General features: G+C 35.6%; 1 protein-coding gene across 1 annotated transcript in view; it reads right to left on the bottom strand.

Annotated features, from left to right (window-relative positions):
• Positions 1-3485: 3485 nt before the first annotated feature.
• Positions 3486-27415, bottom strand: part of LOC121382046 (zinc finger E-box-binding homeobox 2-like) — a 36646-nt gene continuing 12716 nt past the window's right edge. The window contains exons 2-3 of the mRNA XM_041511521.1: positions 6838-8320; positions 3486-5817 (exon numbers count right to left, since the gene is read on the bottom strand). Coding sequence (XP_041367455.1) covers positions 5015-5817; positions 6838-8287 — 2253 coding nt within the window. The 5' untranslated portion in view covers positions 8288-8320 and the 3' untranslated portion in view covers positions 3486-5014. The remainder of the gene's footprint in view (positions 5818-6837; positions 8321-27415) is intronic.

Raw genomic sequence — 27415 nt, 5'->3', positions numbered from 1 at the left:
ACAATTCATAAATATATATATATAAGCACATGAAACATATCATAATATATATATATATATATTTTCTCATAAATGTAGTAATTTGTAGTATACTTCGACACCATATAAAGGCGTGTAGGGCGACTCACAACCGGTTATTAGAAGCCTACATGTATGGTTTGTGTGTGGTTCTTTCTCTTCTGTAATTTTGTTCACTTAATTTGGAAATGACGGAAGACATTATCAAGAAGTGTATATACAAAGTTAAATCATGACAACCACAGAAGAAAAAAAATTGGATGATTATAAAAATATAATTAGCTTTGCTAGCAGTTTATTATCAAATGCTAAAGTTCAAATTTGCTATAATCAGCTGCACATTAGAACAATTTATTGCTTCCACATAGGACTTTGTTCAAATATTAAAATATTCAAGGTCACAAGATAAAGAACACCAAACAGGCACGAGACTATACTGAGAAGCTATTAAAGGACTGGTGACGGTGGCCATTTGTAGACTGAGATTGTCCCATTGCTAGCACTCGAAGGAAAACAAGTCATTCTTACATGATGGATGCATTCTATCAAATCTTGGCTTTTCTAAGCTAGTATTAGTAATGGCAGTCCTCCTAAAAGTGGTGCAGGAGGAAATAAATATCCTGTTATGGATCTCCTAAGGGTAGCACCTGATAGTGGATCATGGAAGCAAAGATGGCTTTGCTTAAAATATTCTTTGGACTCGACTTTGTGCTGAGATCATGGAATACGGTTTTGTCATTCAGATTCATTCCACACTCCCCCTTCTCCCTTCTCTCTATGTTCTAAACCACAGACTACAACTAGTTATGGAATATATTGTTTTGCCACCAATATAGGTCCAAAAACTGTGCACCAAATCAAATGGTCTTAAATCAACTATAAGTAAATGGTTTTATGGGAATACCATAAATGTGAAAACTATCTCAATGTTTATGAATGACAAACAAACTAATGTTTTATTTGATATTTCCTTCAACATTACTAAATATATACTTTGTGCAATACATGCAGAGAAACCTTTTCAGTGAGTATATTAGTGTATGTCGCTAATAACATGCTTGCAATAACAGATTTTCCATCTGACTTTGTTTTAAAATAATGTTAGATATTATCAAACAAATTTAAATAGATGTATCAATATGTGTTTTTACAACAATGAAACAAAGATTAGTTTGTGTAAGGTTACTGGTAATATTAGTGGACAAACCGTATCTTCCGAATAAACCATTAACTAGCATTCCCCCTTTTCCCCTCAATTATTTAATGATTAACTCAGTCTACTTTACCGTTAAGTAATATATTGCAACCCTCTACAAACACAAACTGTGATGAACTTGTCTGCCAGTGACGAGTGAGAGCTAGCCCAATACTTGAGATGGAACAATCCCAATCGGAAACGACTCCCTCCCAGCCCCTTGCTACCATGAGTACTACACCTAGATTCACATGACGGCATGCACGGGTTCAATGTTCAATATAGATAACTGGGTTCACTGGCACAGTGTTACTCACAACCATGTACGTAATCAATATAGAACTCTGTTATTGGGCACAATGGAAGCAGCACCCAGGATCCTGGCTACCGTTTGCAGTCAACACGCACATATCACAGACCTTATTCCTCCATCACAACCAATCAAACAGGTGTGAAGCATACCCATGTGAAATGTCTTCTACTTATTCCATTATAATTACAGAGTTAACAACTCACTGAAATATTGGCAAAGTTTCATATGTTAAAAATAATAGATCTAACAGAATTAAAATGAAGGATATTTATGAGACATAAATATTTACTCCCCCCACCATATGGAAAGAAATGTGATGTGTAATTTATATATTGCAAGGATAATTTCTCGCACACATATTAACTGAATAAACAAATTCTTATACAAATAATTTAGGATATAATTGATCTGTATTGACTTTTATTTGTAATATCAAAAATGGATCCTAAGCCAATATAACAGAAATAAATTGTTCAAAAGACACTTTCTCACTGGTAAAGTTCTTACATTAGATTGGTACCTTGTCAGCAAATATATAATCAAGGATTTAGACACTTACGTCTTTCACAATCTTGGCCCAGATTTTCCAAGCTATGTTAGCACTACGATATCATAAAACCATTGTAGGCTGTGGCATGTGACGTCATAGCTTATGACAGTTTTACAACATCGTAGTACTAAGATAGCTTTGAAAATGTGTATCCAGGATTTGTACTGTTATTACTGCAGAGAAACATACAGGTGAAATGTTCTTGTTGACTGGAAGCGGCACCCAGTCTCCTGTGCAGGATAGGACTTGGTCATAAAAGTGTTGTTCCAACATCAGTGAATAACATATGTAAATAATTTATAATGTCAAAACCATCAGCACCACCTGGATGGTGCGCACAAGGTAGATGGAATGCTCAAAGCATCAACAATGAAAAATAAGGAATGCTCATTTAGTTATTTAACATGATGATGAAATGACGTGACATAAATTAAAATGGACATGCGTGATCAAGTAACAACGACTTCATCTATTTAACGACTCTTCGTCATGTTGATTCATTTTGGTTTTTGGCAGAAAAATATCTTAAACACAAAATAAAAAGAGAATGGTAATTGCTTATTGTGGTCCCAAAATATGCATAAATATAACATAATACTATTTCACAACAAAAATACTTCTTTTTTTCTCTCTCACGAGAGAAATGTAAATGGTGGTGTAGGCACCAAAAATAGTGTCACAACAAATGATGATATGCAGTGCTGCATTGTGGGAAGTAGAAAAACTCATAAATACCACAAAGGTTGCGTAATGGGTGGTTAAAAGGGTTCAACAATGAGTTGTGTATCACACCGATACAGCAGTCAACAACGGGGTAAATACGATATGGAGGATGTCAGATAATCAAGATATGTTTCAGCCTCATGGTTCATCAACACAATTAATTAAGTACAGCAGGCTCCAAAAGGGAGACAATTTTGCACCAAACACAAGAACACCAAAACCAATGTTCTTCTTTCTGAGACAGATATTGACAAAAACAGAAAATATTTCAGCACTTGCTCTGCTTCGGTGAGAAACCTGAATATGTCTGTATTGGTTAACCAGCGATATCTCACACTAAATAAATGCCATCCAATCTGATCAAAATCTTTTCCCTAAAAAATGTTTTTCGCTAAGTATTTCTTTTAAATTATTCCCTTTTTGCAATAGGTTTCAGGGGCAGAATTCTGAAACACACAGAAAGATTTGCTAGCTTCAATTTATATGAAACTTGATAAATAATTATTTAATGGTCATTTTGTCATGCTTCATTGTAATTCCATTTTGTTTCATTAACATGATATTGTTATTATTATTAAATAGAGAACGATATATCCCGGTAATTGAGGACTAGATGTGAACATACATGCATATGCATGCTGTATTGTAAGTTGTGCTAATGATGTTATAGCTTGCAAGTTCCCCTCATTCAATTCTGATGGGTGGTGACATTCATTTAAACCAATTCTGTGGATTTTATAGATTTTGATATTAAATATATTTACAAAATTCTGCCCCTGGGTTTTCACTATTCTCAACTGAAGATGAAAATAATTTTATCAACAGTATTGATATTCACAATTTCCAGAGACTCAATACGCAGTCTATACATTGGGATTGACTATTGGAAAACAGGTCCATCTTTGTCACATAATCATAATTCTCATCTTTAACCAATAATCAATGATTTTTGCAGAAAATATTTTAGCAAACTTTTATATCTAGAGTGAATGACCATCATCTTCAAAACCATCTGTCAATTAAAGTGATCTTAAGAGTTCAATAACTCGGACGTCTTACTTTGACCATGTTTAAATGAAAGTAAGCATAATGCTAGACACAGAGGCCTAAGGCAATGTTACGTACACTTTCTTCTTGGACTAAGATCTCAAGTACAAAGCATCTGTGTAACACTCACTGTCACTTCCTATTTATCACATAACCCAATGTTTACAAAAAAAATTAAAAAGGAACAAGTCACTATCACCATGGTAATTTTACACTCAAAAAACAATTTACTTGCTTTCAAAACGTTTTTGAATAAAACTTTTCATGGCTTCAAACATTCTGTATTAATCTGTGTAAATCATACAACATTAATTGTTTGATGTTCAATGCTTTTTTCTAACATTTTTAGGTCACCTCCAAAATATTTAATTTCTTATCAGTTTTAATAGTACTTTTTCTGTTTCAAGAATGTTTTATAAAGTCAGTAACTTTTAAAATTGCATAAAAATCTAGCAACTAATGGCATGTTTGGTATTTTTTTATTTGAAACATTAAAGTTATGTGATAAATATAGAGAGCAATGTTAGTCAACCATCTGCCTCTTTGACGCACCTTACACATCTCTGCCAACAAATGCCTCTTTTAGCCTGTATATATAGATCATTTGCTCAATAAAGGACATCTTTTGTATGTCTTTTCGGGTGATCTTTTAAAAAAAAAAGTCCTTTCAGACATGGTCTTACTGCCTTGATATGTCCAATATGTCCCTTAATTAATATTATTGCATGTAAAGAACACATACTCAATAAAAGTTTTCATGTTTTGGTTTTGTTTATAATCAGACTTGACAAATAACCATCATGCACTGAGCCAACTGGTGTCCCTAATACAATATACATAAACCATGAGATCTGTGTGCAACATGGAGGAACAGTCATGCTAGGCTCACTCTGTCAACTGTCACAACGAAGTTGGTCAACTCAACGGTTGCGTTGTAATTTCCCCACAACAGGTGTGCTCAGATTAGCAACTGGACAGTCGTGGAATTCGTGCCAGCAGCATGTTGGCCAACTTTGTCATAGCAAATGGTAGTTTGATCCTACCATAATGGGTTATACGACAATCGTACAAGTCGTGAGGGTGGAGAGTTGGACAACTCTGTTGTGACAGCTGGTAGTCTGAGCCTAGCGTCATGTTTTAAACCGACTACAAACGGAAGCGTGTGCCTCTACTCCATGTCGTCGTCATGTGTGTTGCTCTCTATGACGTCCTGCAGCAGCTCGTCCACCGAATCGCTGTCGGCACTGATCCCTTTCTCCTCGAAATTTAGATTCGGCACCAGAATGCTCAGCATGCGCACCACGTTCATGCGCAGCATTCGCAGCTTGTCACCGTGGAGACAGTTACTGCACAGATTCTGGCCGTGAAGTGGCATCAGGCCGGCCATGCCGCTGTCGTGGGCGATGCTGGAGATGCCCGACAGCAGGTGCTCCTTCACCGACTTCTTGCTAAGGTCGATGGCACCACAGCTGTCCTCCTGCGCGGCCACGATGGGCGACTGGTTGCTGGAGAAGGTGGGCGTGGTCATCATGTGGCTGTTGTTCATGCTATTGCTCGGCTGCAGGTGGCCGCTGGAAGGAAACTGCTGCAGGGAACTGGGGCTGCGACTGCTGGGAAGGTCGCCATAGTTGGGGGAGGAGTGGCCATTGAGGAGATAATGCTGGGGACTAGACTTCTGCCAGTGATGCAGTGGAGACACAGCGTCCAGGCCACTCTTGCTTATGTCCAGTGGCTTGGCCAGGTCTAAACTGCTGGGAATGCTGGGCACGATGCCGGGTGCCGTCGGCATCTTGAACATCTGTGAGTCGGGGATGATATGCGTGAGGTAGCCCATGCCGCGCGGAGACCGCGTGCGCTTCTCCTTGATGTAGTACGACATGATGCCGTCGTGCTTGTTGATGATGTGGCTCTTCAGGCTGTGACTCTGGCTGTACTGCACGCCACAGGCCCCACAGATATAGGGACGCTCACCTGCACAGGCAAAGTCAAAGCAAATAATGATTATATAACAAATTATAAATATATGGGAGTGAAGGTAGAAAATGCATTTAAGTCATAGGTTTGTCTATTAACATTGTGAAGAAACATTTCTCGGGCTTTTTCAAAAGGAACTTGTGATCACTTAACAAATTATGAATATCTGGTGTGAAGACAGATAATGCATTTAAATCACAGGTTTGCCCTTCAAAATTGTAAGATTTTTTTAGTTTTTTGGTTAAAAGATAATGACAAATTAATGAAATTTGTTTTTGTGAACTTCATCAAACGTTTATTGAAAGTTTATATTAATGGATGGATGGATGGATGGATGGATGGATGGATAGATGGATGGATGGATAAATGATGGATGAATGGTTGGATGAATGGATGTATAGATGGATGGATAGACTGATGGATGGTTGGCTCACTGGCTTGTTGGTTGTGTAGATAGAGGGATGGATGTATAGATGGATGAATGGACTGATGGATGAATGGACTGATGGATGGATGGACTGATGGATGGTTGGCTGACTGGCTTGTTGGTTGTGTGGACGGACGGATGGATCAACAGATGGATGGTTGGCTCACTGGCTTGTTGGTTGTGTAGATGGAGGGACGGATGGATGGATGGATGGATGGATGGACAGACGGAGGGAGGGAGGAACGGACAGAGGGATGAACGGATGAAGGGATGGAGGATGGATAGATAGATGGATGGATGGACAGATGGATGGTTGGCTGACTGGCTTGTTGGTTGTGTGGATGGAGAGATGGATATACGAAAGGAGGGCAGGATAAATTGAGGGAGGGACTGATTGATTTGTGGATTGCTTCATTTTTAATGTGCAAAATTCACATTGTTGAAATCTCTTTCTTTCTGCAGATAAAATACATGGACAACACAAGTAACTGAGAGACTTTAATACTGGACAACACAAGTAACTGACAGATATTAATACTTAAAAAACGACAAGTTTTTTCTGGCTACAGAAATAAAAACATAAATCTTACCAGTGTGTATTCTGAGATGCACGTACAGGTTGCTCTGGTGTTTGGTGGTGTATGGACAGTGGGTGCACTTGAAATACATATCAGTTCCGTTCTCGCGCCGGCGCACAGGCGACTTGCCGTGGTGGGTGTTCTCAATGTGGTTTTCCAGGTTCTTCTGGCGCCTGAACGTCCGCTCGCAGTACTGGCACTTCAGGTAGTCCTTCTCCACCTCTGCCGCCAGCTTGCTATCAAACGGAAGAAACTTGCGGGCGAAGCTGTGGTCCATGGGGCTGGGGGTGAATGGAAAGAGAGGCAGCCCGTTGAAGGACCCTGGGAACCAGTTGTTCAGCTTGGGCGTGGCATACACGTGTGGGGAGAAAGCAGTTTCACTGATGTTGGAAGCCATGGGGAAGGACGACAGCAGGCTGACGTTGGGGCTGGGGAAGATCGGGTGGTTTTCCTTCGATTCGAGGTGCTCGGCCAGCCGTGGTGACATCAGCATCGTGTCCACCGGAGGAGCCGGCTTCTGCGGAGGTTCGAGATTGTCTTTCGAAAGGTTCGAGTTACTTTCCGTCAGCAGTTCCTGTTTCATGGCCCGACTCTCCATCAACATGTCCTGCTCCAGTTTGTGATGATGATGACCTTCCAACAACATTTCACGTTTCAGTTTCTGGTGGGTTTCCATCAGTATTTCGCGCTTCCTCGATTCCGAGGTGTCCATGTTGATGTCCATCGACCCTCCGTCCACTTCGTCCAAGCCGTTGCTCATGTCGATGGACAGGTGACCGTTGGTCATCTCGCTGTCGCTGTCATCGCTGGTGTACGTCTCGACGGTCTTCATTCTGCGGACAATGTCCTCCAGCGTCGGTTTTCTGCGCGACCTCTGCTTCTCGCCAAGGTCGCTAGACACGGGACTGTTACACACACTGTTCTCCAGGTCTCCGTTCTTCAGACGCAGATCTGGCGGCGATGCAGATGCATTGTGGTCAGACTCCTCACCGTTAGCGAAAACATTTTCCTTGGTGACTTCGTCGTTTTCCATCACCATTTTTTGCGAAACTTGATCCTCGTGCACAGAGTAACTGTCTGTAATGTCCTTCTGGTCTTCGACATCGTGGGTCATCTCCGGCAAATCCTCATTGTCTTCCGTGTGCGACAGGAGAGGATTTCCACTCTCCACCATCTTGGGCGAACACAGGCCAGTCCGGGCTCCACTGACGGAGGTTTCTAAGGGAAGCTGGTCTTTGAGAGGGGAGGGGGGTGCGGTGGCGGTGTCTATGTGCTGGATGGAAGAATCGATGATCATATTGCTTGCTGCTTGTTTTATTACTGGCCGGTGACTGGAGACCTGTGGTGTGGGGTGGTGACTGATGGGGGTGCTGGGGTGGTGACTGATGGGGGTGCTGGTGCACTGTGAAATCAGGGATGAAGACGGCAGAGAGAGACAGCTGCGGGACTCAACTTCCATCATTCTGAATCATACAGTGGGGTGTGGAGCATTCTCCTGCAAATCAGAAAACACAAAATCAGCAATGTTTAAGATACTCACAAAAAGCAAACTGAAAAATAAAAAATTATTAATATAAATAAGCTTTCAAGCTTTAATTTATTCACATAAGTAGGAAGCACCTATTTCCAGTCTTACATGTTAAAAATAATCAAGGCAAGTATTAAATCACAGAAAAGAAAGAAATGTTTTATTTAATGATGCACTCAACACATTTTATTTACAGTTATATGGCATCACACATATGGTTAAGGACTGCACAGATATTGAGAGAGGAAACCTGCTGTCGCCACTTCATGAACTACTCTTTTTGATTATCAGCAAGGGATCTTTTATATGCACCATCCCACAGACAGGGTGGTACATACCACAGTCTTTGATATACCAGTCGTGGTGCACTGGCTGAACGAGAAATAGCCCAATGGGCCCACCGACGGCGATCAATCCCACAACGACCGCGCATTGAGCGAGCGCTTTACCACTGGGCTACATCCCGCCCTATGTATTAAATCACTGCCGTAGATGTAGTCAGTTAAAAACATGTTGATGTTGTAATGTTCCCATGACTTAACTTCAATTTACAAATGCATTAAGGTGTAGGAACAATTGCTACCCTTAAAACAGCAGACTTCTTAATTGTTTTAAATATTACTGCTTTATGTTTGGCTGCCTACTAGATAATTATAGAAACAATCCCCACCCCACCCCACCCCACCCCACCCTCGGCCGCTAGGAGAAAACAGATGTAACTGAACATCAATAATTCAAGCCTCCTGATTTCAAAGAAATGATAGTTGCAGGTAGCATGTTAATTTTTTCCAAAATGAAAATCAATAACATCACCCTAGAAATAAAAACTGAAGAATGTCACACTTGACAATGCTGTTACACTCGACTATAAATAAATGTTTAAGCTTCATTCAGTTTGACACCCAATAGCCGATGTATTTTTTGTGCTGGGGTGTCATTAAACATTCATTCATTTATTCGACTTAAACAGCAAAGATCGACACAGACTAGGTCTCCACTGTTAACAACATCAATTTATCTACACAGACAAAGTCTCCACTATTAACAATATCAAAGATCTACACAGACTGATTCACTGTTAACAACATCAATTTATCTACACAGACAAAGTCTCCACTATTAACAATATCAAAGATCTACACAGACTGATTCACTGTTGACGTCCTAATCGAACACAAGTCTATTATATTTGATTCGTTTTACATTATTAGTGCTAGCAATGGGAAAGTAATAACATTTTGCCAAATTATCTATCAAACTTCAAACACTGCAAAAACCCATGTTGTTGTTTTTCAACAAAATATCAATAATTCATGGAATTGCTTTGCTAAATTAAAATAAAATTTGTTTTTAAAATGTGCAGTTGGTGAATATTGTGATTGGTAGAGCTAGCCCTCATTATTGTTGGGACAGTTCTCATGGCAGACTAGGGACTGAAAAAAAGGTTTACTAAAAGGGTAGATAACTCGGATATCTCAATGTCAAGAAAATTAACCTGCAATATATAATAATTGCAATACACAAATGCAATAGTTACTATACTTTTATGTCATGTGTTTGTAATATATTACCAGCATTTAGGAAAACTGTGCCAGTGTGGGCTTTAAAAATAAAACAATGGGCAAAATATACACGTGTATAACTACAAACATCTACAATGCTTAAACATCCGCTTTTCGAAAAACATTCTTCGTAAATTTGAACTAATCCGATTTCCAATGCATAGGATTGGTGAAGAAGCACATAACCATATCACAAAGATAAAATGATGTATGATTTTTTTAAAATCCATAAAATTATCTTGTCTTAAAAGCACACATTACTTGAGCTGTTCAAACACAAGTGCAGGAATAGTTTTGGGGCATCACTCAAATTTGGTATTCTTGATTTGGAAACAGGAAAATTAAAAGAATTCTCCTTTTCTGATATTAACACTAACTTATCACCTTCATTAATAGAAATCGATTTGAGCAAGTAATAGACATCGATTTGAGCAAGACTAGCAAAACTGTATTCACTGTAACACACTAGAAACCATCATCACATAAACACTGACAGTATATTTGAAAAACTAATTTTAAATAAACTGCCGAGGTCTTCTCATCAAATCCATAGGAACAGGAAACATGCTGCTTAACACTGGGATGGAATATATATTTTTTACAAGTTAAGAATAATAAAACCAAAAAAAATACCCTTCAAAAATCAATCGGTTTTAGAGATTTCTGGATTAGCCACATGTTGAATTCTCGGATATAAAACATTAAGCACAATTACTAAAAAACCTATAAAGACTTTTCTCTTTGACATGAAAAACGTGAATGCTCTAGTTCCAGAAGACCCATGATATATCAATCAGACTGGTTCAATATTGGAGAACATCCCATTTCACGATGGGATAGCCCATACTAGAATAACACGGAGAAACATCATCATTCATTCTTTCATTTGTAGTCATTTGTGTGATTATATCCAATTAAGGTCCAAGCATGCTGTCTTGGGCACACGCCTCACCTATCTGGACTGTCTGTCTAGGACGTAGGATTAGTGTTTAGTTATTGGTGGTTACTGAGAGGAAGGTTGGTGTAGTGGCCTTACACCTACCTATAGGGTCGATAAACTTACACAGGGTGGGAGTCGGTACCAGGAGGCGAACCCAGTACCTACCAGTCTTAAGTCTGATGGTTTAACCACTACACCACAAAGACTGGTAATAATCATTAACAACAGGTGCTGAGTTTTAGAGGAAACGATTCAATGAAAGAAATGTTTTATTTAACAACGCACTCAACACATTTTATTTACGGTTATATGGCGTCAGACATATGGTTAAGGACCACACAGATTTTGAGAGGAAACCCGCTGTCGCCACTACATGGGCTACTCTTCCGATTAGCAGCAAGGGATCTTTTATTTGCGCTTCCCACACTAATGCTAAAACTTGCTGTTTCAAATTACAAATATTTCTTAATTTACACAAATACCTAATCACTTTCCCTTTAAAACAATATATAAAACAGATGTAGATAACACTTTCAATAATAAGTAACCTCGTGCAAAATAAACAATATATAAAACAGATGTAGATAACACTTTCAATAATAAGTAACCTCGTGCAAAATAAACAATATATAAAACAGATGTAGATAACACTTTCAATAATAAGTAACCTCGTGCAAAATAAACAATATATAAAACAGATGTAGATAACACTTTCAATAATAAGTAACCTCGTGCAAAATAAACAATATATAAAACAGATGTAGATAACACTTTCAATAATAAGTAACCTCGTGCAAAATAAATAGTATATAAACAAAAGCCTAAATCTCTATGTTCAAAAATTCATTTGAAAAAGCTTGTGATTGAAAATTCAGACATTATTATAGTTTGGGAGTGATGAAGATAACAAATATTAAATTAAATAAAAATTAAAAGGTCTGCAAAAATTGTGCACCATTACAAATAAAGCTAAAATATTTTATAAAGACACCAAATATTTAATAAAAATTAAAAGGTCTGCAAAAATTGTACACAATCACAATTAAAGTTAAAATATTTTATGAAAACAACAAAAATATATTAATAATTAAAAGGCCTGCAAAAAATTGTATGTTATTACAAATAAATCTAAAATATTTCTAGGTCTGGAATTGGAAATAAAAACCTTTCCAGAACTATTTTGCACTGATTATTAACAGGGGTGAGTGACTTCAAGGCTGATGATGTGACCACGACACCGTCGTCCACGATGTTATTTAAGTGAACACAACATGCATGACTTGTTGTATTTCCTAAGACGTGTATCTCCATCACGGCCTGATTAAAATAAAATAAAAGCCTAGAAGCTGGTACATGCCGTTATCTTTTTCATTACTGGCCAACCGAGCATGTTATTGGAATTGCTAGGGGAAAAAAACACAACACTGCAATGTGCTTTAATGAAATATCTGAAGCCGATAAACGATGCTGCATGTAAGCAAATGCTGACATCAAATTGCCCACAGAAGTCTTGGTATTCTTTGTACCATACTAACATAGATAAAGTCTGCCTCACCCATCTGCCAGAATTAAAGGCCTAGTATCACAGATTATGAGGCAGTCTTGGTATTCTTCGTACCATACTAACATAGATAAAGTCTGCCTCACCCATCTGCCAGAATTAAAAGGCCTAGTATCACAGATTATGAGGCAGTCTTGGTATTCTTCGTACCACACTAACATAGATAAAGTCTGCCTCACCTATCTGCCAGAATTAAAAGGCCTAGTATCACAGATTATGAGGCAGTCTTGGTATTCTTCGTACCACACTAACATAGATAAAGTCTGCCTCACCCATCTGCCAGAATTAAAGGCCTAGTATCACAGATTATGAGGCAGTCTTGGTATTCTTCGTACCATACTAACATAGATAAAGTCTGCCTCACCCATTTGCCAGAATTAAAAGGCCTAGTATCACAGATTATGAGGCAGTCTTGGTATTCTTCGTACCACACTAACATAGATAAAGTCTGCCTCACCTATCTGCCAGAATTAAAAGGCCTAGTATCACAGATTATGAGGCAGTCTTGGTATTCTTCGTACCACACTAACATAGATAAAGTCTGCCTCACCTATCTGCCAGAATTAAAAGGCCTAGTATCACAGATTATGAGGCAGTCTTGGTATTCCTCATACCACACTAACATAGATAAAGTCTGCTTCACCCATCTGCCAGAATTAAAGCATAGTATCACAGATTATGACATTCGTCAAATGCTGGATTATCAATGAAAATTATATCCATTTGGGATACTAGACGTCACCATTTAACTGTCCAACATGTTTTTCTTCATCTACAGCAAAACAAATTTTAAATCAATATGGATGACCCTTCTACGTCTTGAAACATCCACTGGGTATAGGTTCCTCTTTGGCTGACATTAACCACCATATGCTATTTTACAGATATATATATATATATTACATTTAATGCTACAATTATCAATAAAAAATGGCATGTGATGATTATATGTAGATGGTTAAATAAAATATTTTGCCACACAAATTAAATGTATATTTTCGTTATTTTCAGGTAATATTTAATATAAATTTTTCTTTATATTAAAATAATGCATATTATACATGTATGTCCCTGAAAACATAACAACAAGAATTTGGCAGATTTAAATGTCCCCTCCCATAAACTTATATAGTGTAGAAAACTCATAGCTGCATTCATATATGTTCACCACAATACATGTTAAAAAATATGCATCTTAAAATACTTTTTAAAGTTAGTTTTTTTATTTTTATAAATGCCCTGAGATGGATATGCAGCTATGATCTTGGACTTATAGCTTGTCAGATAAAGAGGCAAACATGAAAGCTTAATGCTGAGCTAAATGCCAAAGTCAGGACTTATAGAATTTTTATAAACATCAACTGGTTATGGGGATCAGTGATTTCAAAAATGTACTAGCCATCATTAAAAATTCACTTGCCCTACTTTTAAGTAAATACAATTTTACTAATAGTAATAATCAGATATGTCACCTTAATCGAGAGATAGAGGTTAAAAACCCTTACATTTTGTAGATGGGTTTTTGGTTGTTGTTTTTTGTTTGTTTGGGGTTTTTTGGTGTGTTTTTTTGGGGGGTGGGGGTGGGGGGTTGGGGGGTTTTCATATTTACAAAATAAGACTTAAATGTAGCATTTGACAACTTTTGTTTTTACTAGCCATGGCGATAGTAGTTATTTACTAGCCTTGAAGATCACTAGCCATGGCGATAGTAGTTATTTACTAGCCTTGAAGATCACTAGCCATGGCGATAGTAGTTATTTACTAGCCTTGAAGATCACTAGCCATGGCGATAGTAGTTATTTACTAGCCTTGAAGATCACTAGCCATGGCGATAGTAGTTATTTACTAGCCTTGAAGATCACTAGCCATGGGGGTGGGCCAACCACAATTTAGAAGCACTGAAAGTATTTTAATACATTTTAAAAAGGCCTGTATTATGATGAACGTACACAGGTGCATTATGATGAACGTACACAGGTGCATTATGATGAACGTACACAGGTGCATTATGATGAATGTACACAGGTGCATTAGGATGAACGTACACAGGTGCATTAGGATGAACGTACACAGGTGTATCTACATGTAGCAGTATAACTAACCTTCATAAACATGAAACTTTAACACTGAACCTAACTGCAAAAACTCAGCTTTGGAGGTATAAAACAAAACCTTATGCTGTGGCTATTTTGTGAAAAGTCAAACCTATATCTCACCCTTTGTTGTTGTCATTAAGGTGAGAGAAACAGTGTCTTTTGTAGTCTAACACTTCACTTTTGTTTAGCTGGAGAAGACCCTATTTTACCGTGCTTTGCAGGGGTCAAATTTCAATTGGAGGGTGGGGTGGGGGGTGGGGGGGAGAGAGGTGCTAGGCAAATGTTGCCTTCAGTTAATAACATAACACAGGACAAGTTTTCAGTTAATAACATAACACAAGACAAATTTTCAGTTAATAACATAACCCAGGACAAGTTTTCAGTTAATAACATAACCCAGGAAAAATTTTCAGTTAATAACATAACCCAGGACAAGTTTTCAGTTAATAACATAACATAGGACAAGTTTTCAGTTAATAAAATAACACAAGCCAAGTTTTCAGTTAATAACATAACACAAGACAGGTTTTTGGAGTACCAAGGCAAAATTGATTGCAAGAGTTACTAAAAATAGAAGACTTCTACAAATTGTTTCACCAATGCTTATGCAAATTTTTATTATTTTTCACAATTAAGACTACATAACCAACATGGATGTATTGGAAGAACACAGTAGTAAACCAGGTAAGGTACCATGACATATTTCTTTTAACTATGTCCCATTTTCTGGGAACATTGGCAAGTGCCATGGTGAAGTCTGAACCCTGACTTTGATTTACTAATTAACTGTCCTCTCATGATTAAGTCTAGCTGTTAAAACATTTTCATCCAGTCTTAAATATACATGATGCTAAAAGACATAAATGTTTTTATACAACAGTGAGGATGCAATATTACACAGTATTTTCTGTAACCTGTTTTTTCTATATAACATACATAGTAGCACTTAGTGATACATGTAACTAATTAATAACTAAATTGTGATCAAAATGTAATGATATTCACAAATAATAAAACTAGTATGTCTGCACGAATTATTTGAAACTTGTTATACTGCTCCCATAGAAAATATATTTTTTATATGCAATACATGTTTTATCATATCTATCTCCATGAAAATATATTTGTATGTGTTCAGTAAAGCAAACAGTTAACTGATTGAAGTGATCATAATAAACAGATTTCTATTAAAGATTCAAGATTAACTTAAAAAAAAAAAAAAAAAATTGCCAAACCTGATCTGACTTAAATTTTAAAAAGAACAAAAAACTAGTCCTGACAAAAACCAATTTCCAGATAAATATTTCCTTTATTATTTTCTCTTTTTTTTTAATCCCTACTTTTAGCATTTTTATGATTACATGTTTGTACCCATTTTGGTTAGTACAATAAGAAAAATTTAAATATTTAAAATAAATAAATAAATAAATAAATAGAATAAAATAATAAACAAAGAAAACTATAAAAACTTTTGTTAATCTGTATTATCTAACTCACATATCAAAAATAAAATTATTAAAAATTATAAATACTGATACATTTTTTACAACAGTGAATCGTCAACATTGAAGTGGGTTATTTGGGAGGACGGGGGTCTTTGAAACCCTACCTACATTTATTGTTATTTTTCTAGTGCTACATTTGTAAATCTAACTAAAATAAAACCTATTTATTCTATAACTGTCTTGATTTTGAACATATACATTTCATTTTAAAAAACTAAAATCTTCCAATTCGATATATCATTTGTACTATTTCACTGTTTCTTTCTAATTTTACTACATTTAAAAACCCCGAAACTACACACTGAACTACTAACTCACTCATTTACTCTGCAAATTGTTAATTTAATATATTAAACTAATAAAAAGTAAGAGACAGTGTAACATCATGGATATCCTATATTGATCTAATAAAAAGTAACAGACAGCGTAACATCACGGTTATCCTATATTGATATAATAAAAAGTAACAGACAGCATAACATCATAGATATCCTATATTGATCTAATAAAAAGTAACAGACAGCGTAACATCACGGATATCCTATATTGATCTAATAAAAAGTAACAGACAGCGTAACATCATAGATATCCTATATTGATCTAATAAAAAGTAACAGACAGCGTAACATCACGGATATCCTATATTGATCTAATAAAAAGTAACAGACAGCGTAACATCACGGATATCCTATATTGATCTAATAAAAAGTAACAGACAGCGTAACATCACGGATATCCTATATTGATCTAATAAAAAGTAACAGACAGCGTAACATCACGGATATCCTATATTGATCTAATAAAAAGTAACAGACAGCGTAACATCACGGATATCCTATATTGATCTAATAAAAAGTAACAGACAGCGTAACATCACGGATATCCTATATTGATCTAATAAAAAATAACAGACAGCGCAACATCACGGATATCCTATACTGATCTAATAAAAAGTAACAAACAGCGCATCATCAAAGTACATACAAATGAACTGAAGAATCAAAGTAAGACTAAAACCTAAGTTAATAAATTGAAAGATATGGGTTCCAACGAGTGAGAAGGTCTACATACAAACATCTAACCCAATAATACTATAATACGATACACTATTATCATCAAAACCAAAACAAGGTACAGGTTATACTTTACATAACCTTAATTTATAATTTGCCTTAGATGGTGAAGATGTTCGAGCTAATAATATACACAACACTACCAAATTAAAAAAATATATATATTAAATATTAAAAAAACAACAACAATAAACCCAACAAAACTTATACACACCATAGGTAGCAATATGACTATTAAGTATGATTTGTTAACTTAAATTGCTAATCCTACTCCAGCATCCCACCCACCCCTCCATCTCCTGTACTCGTGGTGGCAATAGTTTAGTCATCACCAAACACACAGATCCTTACAACTTGCAAGAGTTACTTCCCTTTAGTCATTTGAGTGTTGAACTGCGATGTCGTTCGGTTGTACTATTTCCAATAACAAGTTCAGGTGATGATTCATATTCCAGTAATTACTGACACAAACACGAGTATCAATATTTCTGTCTAGGAGCTTCGTCGAGTGTGAAAAGAAGACCGGTTATTTTCATATAGATTTCCTTAATGAATATTAATGCTATTTGTAGAAGTGTATCAATGAACAAGGATAACAGTAAACCAATTTAGCGACATTAGTAACAATGCACAGTTGAGAAAAACAAATCTGTGAGAAACATTTAATCAATACAGCATTTTATAAATAAGTGGAATTATTTTAATGAATGTATGAACGTATGTATATATGTATGTATGTATGTATGTATGTATGTATGTATGTATGTATGTATGTATGTATGTATGTATGTATGTATGTATGTATATCTCTGCATCCATCCATCCATCCATCCAATAATCCATTCATCCAAAACAAGCACCCAAACACACATGATATATTTATAAACAACCATTGAAATTTCACTTGTCAATATAGATAAATAAATAAGTAAGTATATAAGTAATTAAATAAATAAAATAAAAAACCTAAATAAAAATAAATAAATAAATATAAATTAAAAAAAAAAAAAAATTGATAAATAAATAGATAAATAAATCAATAGATAAATAAATAAATAAATAAATAAGTAAGTAAATAAAAAAGAATGAATAAATAAATGAATGTCTGAATCTCAGATTTAAAAAACAACTATTATGTCAGAAAACAAATGAACACGAAAACTAGCTACATATACACGTTTATTATAGTGACAAACAAGTCCTAAATTAGAAAGTAAATTGGCATTTGCCTCACTGCCCTTCCCACTGCAACAAAGACATTGAAAACACAAACCGATAATGAACAAGCCATCCCAAGTCATATTCTACGCACACCAATATACAATCTGACTCATTTTCTTATTCATGAAAAATCAATACAATTCTCAGAGCAAATCAACACAACATTCCCCCTGTCACCAAAATAAAATACACCATACATAAAAAACAAACACACACTAAATCAAACAAAGAGAAAAATCCAACCCCTGTCAATAAGCGATAAGTGGAAAACTACTTACTACATAGACAAAGAATATCTACCTTGCCGGCACACAAAGCTCCCGCCGTTGGAAATCCATTGTGTAAGCGCTGTGCCGTAACTGTAACAATCCGAGGGAAAAACCCTGTGAGAAGGCACCACCAGCTTTAATCTGGACTCTTCGCTTTCTCAAGTTTAAACAACACACGGCTCTGCTACAATATACGCACACAGTCTCCCTCGCTCTCTCTATCTCTTAACACTGGCCGTTTTCTTTTTAGCCCATGCACTCCTGGTCCCAATTACACGCCGACGACATATGTAGGAAAAACTGGTGTAACCAAGGCAAAAAGATATGTTAGCTATCCATCAGCAGAATTAAATAGCAAGGCCCTTTGTGTGTGGAGTCAACATTGACCATCTGTCAGGCTCCGAGCAATTGCGTGGCCCAACTCCGCTCACTGCATCTATTGGGATGGCCCAGTCCTTATCTTATCTAAGGGAGCCCGGCCTAGTATACTGATCGCCTGGACAATGGAACATCTACACACAAAGACTTAGGATGCAGTGACTCCCCAACGAAAAGAAGATTGTGGCAGGCATGGTCGGTTGCACGCGTGTCGCAGGCCCTCTGTGATGTCACAGCATAACCGTTAAGTTGTTTTCTTAGAAGACAAAGCCGACAGCGTGCGATTGGTTGCCCATGTTCGGATTGCGATATACCCTTTCTCAAAGGTCAGCCATTCATTCTTATTCACCATCCAGCAATAATAGAATCAATCAATAACGCCATTAATAGATTTTGTCAAACCTGGTGTTTGCCATCAGCGCAGTGCCACTTCAGATCTGTCGCCGTGACGATCAGACCATCGCCGGTCGTCTTGCCCGAGCCCGGTGCCCGTTTTTCGGCACATACGGCAACCCTAACTTAAAGTTCAATACATAAGACTAATTGGAAACGAGCTTCGTTCGATAACGTTCAACTCATAAGGGTCAGCCAACATTTTCATTGTTATGCAAATGAGATAATGGCAATGGGATAAATTGTTAGTAGCATCTCTTTGTTACCCACATGATGAGTTACATCAAGATTTTTCCTAAATTATTGGGCCAACTGAGCACAGAAATTGGATCTGTAGAAAATATGGAAATTTGTCGGAGAAAAGATGTGAACTTGTGTAATTTGTTTTGTTGTGATATCATGGTTCTCTGTCTGACCCCTCATTCATATATTATTTTTAATAACTATACATATCTTAAATAATTGTCTATGCATATCGTAAATTGACTGTACAAAGCTTAAATAACTGACTATACATATTTTAAATAATTGACTATGCATATAATAAATTGACTGTACAACGCTTAAATAACTGACTATACATATTTTTAATAACTGACTATATATATTTTTAATAACTGACTAGACATATTTTTAATACTTAACTATACATATTTTTAATACTTGACTATACATATTTTTAATACTTGACTATACATATTTTTAATAATTGTCCCTTGCAAATAATGAAGACTTGACTGCTTTTTAATCTGGCATCAATTAAACATTTTATTTCAAATTCCAAAATATTTTACTTTCATTATCTATCCATCAATATAACTGTGCATTTTCCTTTTTAATGATTTGTTTTAAAAATAAAAGCACAAAACTATATTACCCATCCATTCAAAAAAGAAAACATAATCACCAAAACTACATTTTTCTTTTATCTATAATCATTATATAAGTGTCCATCCATCCATCCATCTATCCATCCATCCATCCAAAACCCACCAATCCATCCATAAATCCATCAATCGAATCCATCCATCCATCCATAAATCCACCAATCGAATCCATCCATCCCTAGCTTTAATTCCATTATTTACTATATAAAGATTTTTATTCCGAACAAACCAACTACAAGTACTTGAACTTTTACATATTCCTCCCCCAATTATTTTTTCTTTCTTTTTCTTTTTTTTTCCTTATGAAATTTATTTTTATTTGTAGGTGAAAATAAAAAGCTTCTGGCACCTTCGTGGTTTATATTTATATGGATATCTTTTAAATGTCACAAGACGATTCAATTGCGGAATAACACTTTGTTCCTTGTGGCCCAACTTCCATTGACTTTTCATTGATAAAGTCGAGTACGAAATATAACTTGAATTGTGGACAAGAATAGAAGACTGAAGATTATTTTAATAGCTAGCTTCGAGCTACACAGTGAGATTTAGCGCCAACTGGAATAGAACAGATCACCGGAGTCACTGTGACCACTGAGCACAGCACTGGTACAAACACCAGTCTAGTCCGTTGACTTGTTGGTAACCTGATAAAGACAGCAGTCATTATGGAATCCATGACTAATTACTGTCAGTTAGGTGACAGTGAAATCGAGTTTAATCACTTAAGTTGAAGAAAAAAGATAGTTAACATACACCAGCTAAACAAGTTAAAGTACACCAGGAGATGTGCAGTAAAAAAAAAATTGTGGAAAAAACCTGTGACTCACTGATGTACACATGTAAATTATAAAAATAAATAAACATACAGATATTTAATTATTTACTTAACTAATTTAATTAAATTAAGGTTTCATTTAAAACAGATCATGGGGAACTCTTTTGCGACTCATGTAATTGGTGAATACAAGTAAATTACAAAAACAAATAAATATTTAATTATTTATTTAACTAATTAGTCTCTTTTGAAACAGCGGGGGAGGGGGGGGGAGACCAACCATAGTGAACGATCAAAGCGAATTTTAAGGAAAAGTTATAAAATAAATAAATTCATAGAAATTTAACAATTTATTTAAAACTTGTTAATTTAATTTAATTTAATTTAATTACGGTCACACCTATTTTAAAAACACTATGTAAGGGAAAGGAATGTGTTTGACACTTCAGCATATTTTTAAACGATGAATTGTCCGACATGGGTATTTCACCACTTGATTAGAGAATGAGGCGAACCTAGCACCTGCCACATGGGCTACTCTTTCCTTAAAACAGCAAGAAAGCTTTTACATTCATTTTCCAAAAAACAAGACGGCACAAGCCAAGGCCTTTGATGCACTAGTGATAGGGTATTGGCTGGGTTGGTAAAAACTGAGTTCACTAAAGGCAATTATTCCCACAACCCATCACACATCAGGTGAGTGCAGCTATCGGAGAGCTATAGCCAGTCCCAAGTCAGGTAACCCAGGTGCACAATTAACATATAAAAACAAATCAATACTTAAATTTATTGATTTAACTGTTAATGTTAGCCCAGTAAAACCAGTGTTAATACAGCCATCTATTTGAAAACCTTACATTTATTTCACGCACACGGACTCTGATTTTCATTGGTACCGGTATATATCAAACTTATTACATGGCCTTCAGATACTTAAAAACCACAAAATATTCTTAGAAACCACATACATACAATCTCATCAACAAAAGTTAATTCATGTTAAGCAGTTGCTTGAGTATCAAATATAGTGGTCCATTTAGACAGGTGGCTGTTCCACACAGTTGCCTGTTATGACACTGAGTTTAAACTTTAAAAAGCTGCTCAGCACCCTTTTTAAATGTGGACATATTAGTAAGTGGTCTTAATGTAGACCTATAAAAATAGATGTATGTAGATGCATATAAATTATGAGGTATCTGAAAGTGACTTTCACAGGCTCCACATGGTTACTGAACAAGGTGTCCTTTGTCACGCTCAAAGCTGTTATTGGTTAAATATGGACTAAAGCTCAATCTGGCTAATATATTTGGAATAAATTCACCAAAAAGATAAATTGAGAATTAGCATGTTTAAGGAGTGTTTATTATTTCTGTTTTGTTGCAGTTTGTTTGACAAAGACAAACTGCATTTGGCAACATGTTTTAAAGGAGAAGTCACCAAATGGCTTGCAATATTTTGGTCCAAGTTGAAGCCTGCTTTACGGGAAGATTTGTCTCACAAGCTGCCTATTATAGATCAGTCAACTGTGCATACGCGGCTCAAACAATCAAACAAACTCTCTCAAGTTTACTGCAGTATTACCCCATTCCAACTAAGAGAGACTGAAATCACACATCAGTTACAAGCTCTAGTTTAGAATATCAATGTCTTTATATACAGGATGTTACAACCTCTAGCTTAGAATTTCAGTGTCTTTATATATACAACATGTTACAACCTCTAGTTTAGAATTTCAGTGTCTTTATAAGATGTTACAACCTCTAGTTTAGAATATCAGTGTCTTTATATATACAACATGTTACAACCTCTAGTTTAGAATTTCAGTGTCTTTATAAGATGTTATAACCTCTAGTTTAGAATATCAGTGTCTTTATAAGATGTTACAACCTCTAGTTTAGAATTTCAGTGTCTTTATATATACAACATGTTACAACCTCTAGTTTAGAATTTCAGTGTCTTTATAAGATGTTACAACCTCTAGTTTAGAATATCAGTGTCTTTATATATACAACATGTTACAACCTCTAGTTTAGAATTTCAGTGTCTTTATAAGATGTTATAACCTCTAGTTTAGAATATCAGTGTCTTTATAAGATGTTATAACCTCTAGTTTAGAATTTCAGTGTCTTTATAAGATGTTACAACCTCTAGTTTAGAATATCAGTGTCTTTATATATACAACATGTTACAACCTCTAGTTTAGAATTTCAGTGTCTTTATAAGATGTTATAACCTCTAGTTTAGAATATCAGTGTCTTTATAAGATGTTACAACCTCTAGTTTAGAATATCAGTGTCTTTATAAGATGTTACAACCTCTAGTTTAGAATTTCAGTGTCTTTATAAGATGTTACAACCTCTAGTGTAGAATATCAGTGTCTTTATATACAAGATGTTACAACCTCTAGTTTAGAATATCAGCGTTTTTATAAGATGTTACAACCTCTAGTTTAGAATATCAGTGTCTTTATAAGATGTTACAACCTCTAGTTTAGAATATCAGTGTCTTTATATATACAACATGTTACAACGTCTAGTTTAGAATTTCAGTGTGTTTATAAGATGTTACAACCTCTAGTTTAGAATATCAGTGTCTTTATATATACAACATGTTACAACCTCTAGTTTAGAATTTCAGTGTCTTTATAAGATGTTACAACCTCTAGTTTAGAATATCAGTGTCTTTATATTCAAGATGTTACAACCTCTAGTTTAGAATATCAGCGTTTTTATATACAAGATGTTACAACCTTAGTTTAGAATATCAGTGTCTTTATATATACAGGATGTTACAACCTCCAGTTTAGAATATCAGTGTCTTTATACATGTATATACAGGATGTTACAACCTCTAGTTTAGAATATCAGTGTCTTTATATATAGAGGATGTTACAACCTCCAGTTTAGAATATCGGTGTCTTTATAAGATGTTACAACCTCTAGTTTAGAATATCAGTGTCTTTATATATACAGGATGTTACAACCTCCAGTTTAGAATATCAGAGTCTTTATAAGATGTTACAACCTCTAGTTTTGAATATCAGTGTCTTTATATATACAACATGTTACAACCTCCAGTTTAGAATACCAGTGTCTTTATAAGATGTTACAACCTCTAGTTTAGAATATCAGCATCTTTATATACAAGATGTTACAACATCTAGTTTTGAATATCAGTGTGTTTATATTCAAGATGTTACAACCTCTAATTTAGAATATCAGCATTTTTATATACAAGATGTTACAACCTCTAGTTTAGAATATCAGTGTCTTTATATTCAAGATGTTACAACCTCTAGTTTAGAATATCAGTGTCTTTATATATACAGGATGTTACAACCTCCAGTTTAGAATATCAGTGTCTTTATACATGTATATACAGGATGTTACAACCTCTAGTTTAGAATATCAGTGTCTTTATATATAGAGAATGTTACAACCTCCAGTTTAGAATATCGGTGTCTTTATAAGATGTTACAACCTCTAGTTTAGAATATCAGTGTCTTTATATATACAGGATGTTACAACCTCCAGTTTAGAATATCAGTGTGTTTATAAGATGTTACAACCTCTAGTTTAGAATATCAGTGTCTTTAAATACAACATGTTACAACATCTAGTTTAGAATATCCGTGTCTTTCTATACAAGATGTTACAACCTCTAGTTTGGAATATCAGTGTCTTTATATACAAGATGTTACAACATCTAGTTTAGAATATCAGTGTCTTTATATACAAGATGTTACAACCTCTAGTTTAAAATATCAGGGTCTTTATATACAAGATGTTACAACCTCTAGTTTGGAATATCAGTCTTTATATTCAAGATGTTACAACCTCTAGTTTAGAATATCAGGGTCTTTATATACAACATGTTACTGTTCAACCAACGTTTGTAGAAGCCCATACTGAATTTTACTTCCCAATAATTTTGTACCCAGGAAAAAAATATATAATTCTATATGAGGTAGAAAGTAAACTGAAGTTTGAGCTACTCAGAAAATGAAGACAATTAGTAAGACATTGGGGAAACAGGAGCTGATAAAATGAGCACAATCAGTAAGACATTGGGGAAACAGGAGCTGATAAAATGTGGACAATCAGTAAGACATTGGGGAAACAAGATGATATCTTAAACAGGAAAATGACAGTCACTTTATGACCGGTATAAATGGGCACTTTGTACTACACAAATTTACTTTTAACAGACACCAACCATAAATCGTTATTAATTAAAGCTCCATTTAATGCACATTTCTTTTATCAGTCATTATATCTCAAAATTATATTATTTGAAAATATAACAAAAACAAGTGTCAACAAATTACGCAACACAAATATCATGATGGTACTTTAAACTGCAACAACTGATAGGGACAAGTTTCAAATGATCATTATCAGTACAGCGCATACTACAGGTATTCATTCTATTATCCCTGATTACATTTAGGTGCTAAAATAAACACATTAAGCAATAGTCAAACACTAGAAATAAAGTTATATTGAAAGGAGAAAGTAATAAACTTGGTGGTAAATAAAACCCACAATCGTTGGATCATCGTCTCTCCTTTCATGGGAAGCCACAGTATACACACACACCCTGCATGCCCGAGGGCAGGTCATACAATCAAATTAAACAATTACTATTATCAGCAGTAAGTGTACATAATTACACATTGTACAGCAGGCCTACTTACTTCCAGCTGTAAATAAATAAACAGGGCATTAAGTAGCCAGTTGTTGTGGGTGATGTAATATTTACTGATGTTATTTCAGACCAGGTCAGTGCTAGCAGAGGGAACAATGGAGGGGTGAGAAGTACCCGGGGACCTACCCTTATTATGGGATTATGATCAATGGAAAGCAGTGTAGCCCTGTGACAAGTGTTTAGGATCTACGTGCATAATGTTACTGTTGGACTTACGTAAAGTGCTTCGTTAGGTGTCCGGTGGGATGAGCCGTTTACATCTCATACTAGAAGAGACACAAGCCTATTGCATGGCTTGGCATCCAATGGATGTAACTTTTGTAAACACCATTTAATCGCCGTCACTCTCACGTTACATAATAACTCAAATACACCCACTTTTTTCACCCAGAACAATCACTGTATGTATGTAGTGTAAATTTATTTAGACGGTCATATTAATTAATGTATTAAAACTAAAACTAAAATAGTTATTATAATTAAAAATACTTCACATCAGAAATTGCATAATAAATGAAATACACCCATTCCTCCCCTTCACCCACCCCTCAACATTTGCTGTATGTAAGTACTGTAAATTTATTTGGACTATCATATTAATTAATGTGTTAAAATTAAAACATTTACTGTAATTGAAGGAACAGATATGTTTATGCTATTCTAAACCCCAGTGGGGATACCTTTGTACATTCATCATTTGGTTGGAGGACTTGTTTTTGCAGAGTACAATGTAGATCATCTTTCTTTTTAAACTGAGGAAGGGTTGGTGAGGTGGCATGTCGGGGGTCAATGAGGGAAGTTCACCAACTGCTGTATGTAAAAAGAAAGGGTTGGTGAAGTGGCATGCCAGGGGTCAGAGAGGGAAGTTCACCAACTACTCTATGTAAATAAAAAAAAGGGTTGGTGAGGTGGCATGCCAGGGGTCAGTGAGGGAAATTCACCAACTACTGTATGTAAAAAAAAAAAGGTTGGTGAGGTGGTATGCCAGGGGTCAGTGAGGGAAGATGGCCAACTACTGTATGTAAAAAGCGGGGTCAAAATTGAGGCTTGAGGGTGAGGGATGCAAAAATATCTAACACTGGTTTAGAGAAGAGAATAAACAAAATATGCGTTTAACCTAAAGACATCAAACTCAGTTCTTGAAGTACAGACATTTTCTCTTTTGCATAATGATGCATGTTCAGCCACTACTGTCAGTATAGGACTACCGACACATTAGATTTAACAGTTTTTATAAATTCACCAAAATGTTGTAACTAACCTAAAAGTCAACACTTAAAAATAGCAAGTGATTTTTCAGCTTTTTATTTTATTTCAACTGTTTTTTGTGTAAAATGATTTTTAAAAAGTAGATAGGAATTGATTTAAAAAACTGAAACATGACCTTTATTCAGCTTTTAAAAAATCAGTTAAGTTTTTATTTTTAACTGGATATCACATCCCTATCCCCCCCCCCCCAAAAAAATAAAAAAAATAAAATAAAAAGCCCTATAACACTGGTAGTTAAAACCATTTTCCAGTGCCTAATAACTGCAGTGAGTGCCTTTTAAAAACCGACTCCACTGCATGCTAACGGCCATGTTGCAAATTTCATTACTCGGCGAGTCGTCGGCTTTTGTCTCGACTTGCTGTCACATGCACGTGAGCTCCTGCTGCACGGCACTGTGCACATCGCGGTGAGTCACCGTCGCT

Source organism: Gigantopelta aegis, chromosome 9 (genome assembly GCF_016097555.1).
Source record: "Gigantopelta aegis isolate Gae_Host chromosome 9, Gae_host_genome, whole genome shotgun sequence".
In the NCBI taxonomy this organism is placed as follows: domain Eukaryota; kingdom Metazoa; phylum Mollusca; class Gastropoda; order Neomphalida; family Peltospiridae; genus Gigantopelta; species Gigantopelta aegis.
Note: the sequence above shows the minus strand (reverse complement) of the source record. Positions and strands in the feature narration are given on the sequence as shown.